This window comes from Vanellus vanellus (genome assembly GCF_965231255.1).
Source record: "Vanellus vanellus genome assembly, chromosome: Z".
NCBI lineage: Eukaryota > Metazoa > Chordata > Aves > Charadriiformes > Charadriidae > Vanellus > Vanellus vanellus.
Window position 1 is genome coordinate 53,156,800 of NC_138908.1, and position 6,000 is coordinate 53,162,799.

The following is a 6,000-nucleotide window of genomic DNA, read 5'->3' on the forward strand; positions in this document are numbered from 1 at the left end:
AGGTGCATTAATTTGCAAATGAAACATAAGTTGGTCTGCAGAATTCAGTCGGTGCTCTTACATATGTCTCTCCATTCCTCTTGTAATGGTCTTAGCTGCGGCAGTAGCTTACTTCACTTAGAGTAGACAAGCTGCTCTTACAGACTTGTAGTAAGTGCTCAAAGCGAAAAAACATTGCTCATCCCCTCAGCAGAATCTGAACCCTTTGCCCTTTTCCTCTTCTTTTAAAGTGATATGTGTGTTTATTTCCTCTAATTTCTTTTGCCTTTCTCACTGAGGTATGGTTATTTTTTCTGTAGATGCTTTAAGATGATTATCAATGGGTATGTATCTCTGAATGACCAGGTGCAGGAACAAGAGTTGTTTCCCATCTGGGTCATGACTTTGGGCATCCAGATGACCCATGTTATGAAATTCATCAATTGTGGGTTAGTCAATTTCATCTTGTAGGCAATTGTAAATTTTGTGGGACTTTTGGAGATAGAGATTACTAGGACTCAATTCAAATGCCATGTTTGCTCATACCAAGTTATTTTCAACTTTTGGATGAGTGCCAATTCTCCAAATGATTTTAACATCAGCATTAGCTGTGAGTCTGGAAAAAAAAATCTTAGCAGAGTTCTATTTGTATTAATAGTAATCCAAGCTGATAGTAGATGCAGACAGCCAAAGCCTCTTAGGCTGAACACAGTAATACTGGTGTTGTAGCAAAACCTTTGTATACATCAAATGCATAATTAAGAGAGGTGATATTCTGGTTGAAAGCCATTTGTGCCATGTGTTAATGAACAGAACACCTTGTCATTCAGAAGAGTAGTGGTTATTCTGGTCCTCCTGTCTCCAAAAGAAGAAAAATTCATTTGTCTGAGAAGAAAGCTTTAAATAATGGGCTGAAACTCAACTGTGGCCCTTTCCCTTTCCTTCCTGTCCTGTCTCCAGAGGGGCTACCGAGTTTCCAGGGTGCTGTGAAGTTTCACTTTCATGCAAAAAGGTAAATTGTTTCACTCTCAAATGAAAGTACATTTGGAATGAGCCCAGCTGTTTGGCAGCAATGTTGGGGGAGGGAAGCTGTGAGGGGAATTGAGTTTCTTAAGTTCAGTCACCAGCACTTGTTAAGCAGCTAAACTTCAGAGAGATGTTTCCTCCCATTCCCTCAAGCCCTAGTTCACAGCTTTTAAAATGTGGCTATAAAGGGTTTTTTTTTTAATTCTGAAAAATTATCCCAGAAGCAAAGGATTCACTGCTCAGTCCCACTTCCTTTACTGTAAAGCAAAAGTATTCTAAAGTAGATGTTGACATTTTAATGCAAGAAGGAAAGAAGGAAGGAAAGAAGGATTTCCTTTGACTTCCTATCCAACTAAGATCCTTAGTATGTTTTAAAGGTGTGAAAGCTTGACAGTCTTTTCTTACAGTCATTTTGTACAGTTCCTGTTTTGTTGCTGTAACTTAGTTCGTTGATTTAATGGGTTACATTTTTGAGGGCGGGAGACCCTGATGAGCATCATTCAGGTCGTGGTAACATGCCATGATTATTAAATACAACCCCCAGTTCCCAACCTGGGAATTCCTCCAAAAATCTCAAATACGGTATTTTAGGGACCAGCACAAATCTATTAATGTATAAACAATATGGCAAAAAGCCATATTTAAGGTATTATTTTGTTATGTTACTTCTGCACCCAAAACGGGTTTAAGACTGCTTTTGTGAAACAATAGCATAAATCTTTGATAGCTAGAAATCAATTGTAGTCTGGACTAGCATGTTTCTATTGTACAAAAAATCATCAGCAATCATTTCTTTCAAACATAGCAACATCATTTTGTACTATCAGGTAGACAGCTTTGAGTTGACCACAGGGTAATTCCTAGAGCTGAGATATTTTTTCAGTTATGGAAGGAGCTATAGCGTCTCATGAAAACGCTGTTACAGCCTCACCGGAACGTCCTGGAAGTAATATCCATGCTTACTTAGCCCTTTTCATTCAGAAAGCTGTGTATGATTTTCTGTGGTCAGAAAAGGTGGTGTTTTCTGGCCAGAGTGGGACAAAAAGTCAGCCCAAGGAAGCAGAGTGTCCCTGGGCTGTACAGTCAGGTCCTGCCCGAACGAGGAGAACAGCTTGTGTCTTGTGTTGCTTCCCTGCCACCTGTGGCAGGTGAGGGGGAATAGGCTAGACAGGCCCATAAGGTGGAGAGGAGAAGCAGCTTATTTATGGGAATTGGAACAGTGGATGGTATTTACGGTCTGCTGTCTCCAGTCCTATCCTCTCTCACTACTGAGCAGTTGTTCAAATCCACCTAGTGATGGGGCCGGAATGGTTTATGTAGTCTGCAGTGGGCATGCCTTCTCTGCACCAACAGGGTAGAGCTGTGCACCCCGGTAGATTGGTGTGAGAAGAGGGGACTTCTCTCCTTTGCCATAGTGCGTCTGGAATTCAGCTGCATAGGTCGTGGGCAGAATTAAAGATTTTTGCTGCTTAGCATGTGGTAAGGGATCCTGTTCCAAAACTCATCAGAGCTGGGAAGCAGATTTAGAAGGAAAAAGTTTGGCAAGGGGGGTCAAGGCCACCCATGCCTGGTGAAGCACGTTATTTCCCACTCACATTTCACCCTTCCCCTTTAAAGCTTTATGAAGGATGGTGGCAGAATCCCAGCAGTGCCTGCACTGCATTGAATGCACTGACGGCAGGAACAATCAAGGAACACAGTATGGTTTTATGGCTAGGTAGTGTTTCCAGATGACAATGAAGTCACAGGCTAATTAAACCACAGCCCTTGTGTCTCTGCATGGCTGGGACAATGGAGACTGGCTCACGATTTCATTCAAAGCTAGTGTAATCTGACAGGTGCATTATGTGTGTGCCTAAATCAATGGACAGCAAAGGGAGATATCAAGCTGCCATGAAAAGGGGATGGAACCATGAGAAATATTTCGATGACTGTATTTTGGACGTTATGAGTGATTTTGGGACATAGTGAACTATGAATGTGCATTGAAAATTCTAATAGTGCTGGAGTTAAAATTGACGTGATACTTGCAAAGCAATCTTTTTTCTTAAACATAAGTGCCAAAGTGAGAAAAAAGTACTATTGTTGGTAGTTTTGAAAGTTTTATTTGGACACGATCTAAGCTTAAATTGATTTGTTAATTGCAAAACTTTGTTACTCATTAGATTAATCACGTTCAGAAAAGTGAAGTATGAATTTAATTTACTGTTAGCTGCAGGGGTGCCTTCACTCCGCATGTTATTTAGTTTTTCTTACATTTTAAGAGAATATGTTTTATATTTGGTATTCACCTGTAGAGACTATGGAAACTGATGGTATATTCCTAGTGGTGTTATTCGTATTATAATAGTCACGGTGATAACAATTTTAAAACTTCTTAATGTCTCCTGCTTTTCAAATCCTAGATCTGTTAATAGTTGCATTTTACTAAATTTTCCTGTGGTTATCTCAGTGGACTCCCAAGTCTGGAAGAGGTGCTTGTGAAAAGTATGGCAAGAGTGTACCTTACATTATTTCTAAATGTCCCACAAATTAATTGTAATAGCTGAATTAATTTTAGCGGTATTAATGCTGTAAGTTTTTGTTGACGTTCTGTGGTATGTGCTGTCATAGTAAAACTACACACTGTAGTTTCACATCATGTTTGTAAAAGTCATTTAACAGACTGAGTAAATTTGTGCATATAATCTCACAGCTGGTTAAAACTAATGCGGTGTATGAGTAATATGTAACCTACTGGACTAATGCCAAAGCAGCGTATGCTAAGAACTGATTCCCTGCTTTATTTAGTTGCTTTCATAATGACAGTTTAACAGTTAGGAATGTACATACTTTTTCATTGTGTTTTCTTTTCTTCAACAGGACACTACAAGCATAGAAAAAATGTCAAACTGTTGTGAAGACATGTAAGTGCTGTAAAATTTCTACGTTTATTTGCTGAAAAGCTAAAGGAGTAGCTGGGTTTTTTTTAACTGTGTGAGAGAGAAAAGGAACTGAGGGCACTTTGTTAAGATTATTTTGCATGGTGCTGTGCCCTGTACTTCTTATCTCTAGCAGCAGCTCACTAATCTTTTAATATTGGTTGTGCGTAAAGGAGCCTCATGTTATTCCCATTCCTTCCCTACCCAAAGCCAGTGGAACTGTATTTTCTTTCAAAAGTACAGATCAAAAGACACTGTCTGCTGTGTCTTGACATACATTTCATTGATTCTGAGGTTCTCCGCTGCTTCAAAAGTTGCCTTCGGTTGATTGATGACACAGATAGTTTCTGTTCGCCTAAGTTAAGTCTCAGCTGCGTGCCGTAATGAGAGAAAAGCTGTATTTGTGATGCTGGGGCACAATTCATCAGAGTCCAGTAATGGATCCCCAGCCAACCTGCATTGTTCTAGCTGACTGAAGTGCACCGTGGGCGTGCTGTCTTTCACTAATAATGCTGTCTTCTGTAGATCAAGGCCCCGAAAGCCATGGCAGCAGACCTTCTCAGAAGTTTTTGGCACTCACTGGAAGATCCTGTGGTTTATTCCTTTCAGGCAGAGGCAACCACTACGAGTTCCCTACCACTTTGCCAATCACGTCTGAACAGATGGATGGTGGGCACAGATGGGTCCTCCATGCTGGAAGTGCGTTACAGGTTTTATGATAATGGGACTGTGACAGTCTTCAAGTCAATTAAAATCCGCCCACCAATTGTAGGTATCACAATGTGCCCCAGGCTTTGTTTTAATAGTGGTCTTGATTCTATTCTGAGATTAATACAAGTTGTAGGTTTAACTTTAGGCATATTTACTTTCAAGGGGATTTCTTCCATCTTTGAGGTTAATACTAAAACCAAATGACTGGAATGCAGTCTTACCCTATTTGTTTGATACTTGGTCTTTTGATTTTATTTTTTTTTTTTGGTAGGAAACACTGAAGTTACATTGATTGTTAGCTTTCCCACAAAGTGTCTTATTCTGCCTTGAATTTTTTTATGTGTTTTTATCAGTAGGTCTGTCTAGATTATATTAACGTCTGTTTCAGCCACATGTGTTTAAAATTCCCTGATACTGCCAGTTATTTATGATATGCAATAGTAATCCTGCAGCACCACGCTATATAAAGGTAACATTTAGAACTGAGGCAGACTTCTTCCTAAACCTTCCTCAGACAGGTTTTTATAAATACACATTAATGTACATGTTTATATTGAGAAATCTTACATCTTACAGCTTTCTGCATAGTATTGATCTTAGTGAAAAATATACATGTCTTTATGTCAATAAAATAAATTAAATGACCCAGGGTAAAATATGCAGATAGAAAGCATGTTTTCCCTATATTCCAAGGATTTATTTGCAATAATTCAACAAAGGAGTTTCATGGTGCAAATACTAAAGTGATTACTTTTTAAAAATGTAGATATAATTAGCATAATGTACCATAAAGAAGAATATATTGTCAATAAAGTTATAAATTTTATATTTACTTCTGTTTAGTCATGATTAGCTGGAATTGGTCTGCTGGTATATTGGAAATATATGTGAAAATGTTTTAAAATATTTATACATAAATACAGATATTTGCTACTAACATGTATAGTAAAGAATATGAACTGATTTAATGGGTTACTAGGTTGATGTGTGATAGCTTGTTGTGGGCCCTTTATATATGGAAGTAGTTAACCAAAGAAAGCATCTTTACAAATTACAGATTATTAGCTGGTAAAATGACAACAATTCCCAAAGTCCGGGCTCAGCTTTGCTGTATCTGGAAAAAATACGTAATTTATTATAGCCCTCTGTGTCTGCACAAATAACAGCATGGGGTGATTGGTGAAAGTTCTGTGAATTTTTATGAGAAATTCACAGCCGCAGTGTTTTCAGTTATGCTACATACTGTGTTTGTTGTCCAGTCTAACAGGACAACAATCCACCTTAAATGACAGCCATGCAACAGGATGATAACAGGCACAAAAGCAGGAGGTAATACACCTGCGTGGTGTTTGGAGAGATTAAT

The 6,000-nt window shown here is 38.7% G+C and overlaps 1 protein-coding gene across 1 annotated transcript in view; it reads left to right on the top strand.

The window, feature by feature from the left end:
• Window positions 1-4,584, top strand: part of ZDHHC21 (zDHHC palmitoyltransferase 21) — a gene marked incomplete at its 3' end in the record, with an annotated part of 29,440 nt that extends 24,856 nt beyond the window's left edge. Inside the window, exons 6-7 of the mRNA XM_082497173.1 lie at window positions 3,868-3,911; window positions 4,452-4,584. Of these exons, the coding sequence (XP_082353299.1) occupies window positions 3,868-3,911; window positions 4,452-4,584 (177 nt within the window). The remainder of the gene's footprint in view (window positions 1-3,867; window positions 3,912-4,451) is intronic.
• Between the last annotated feature and the right edge of the window lie 1,416 nt (window positions 4,585-6,000).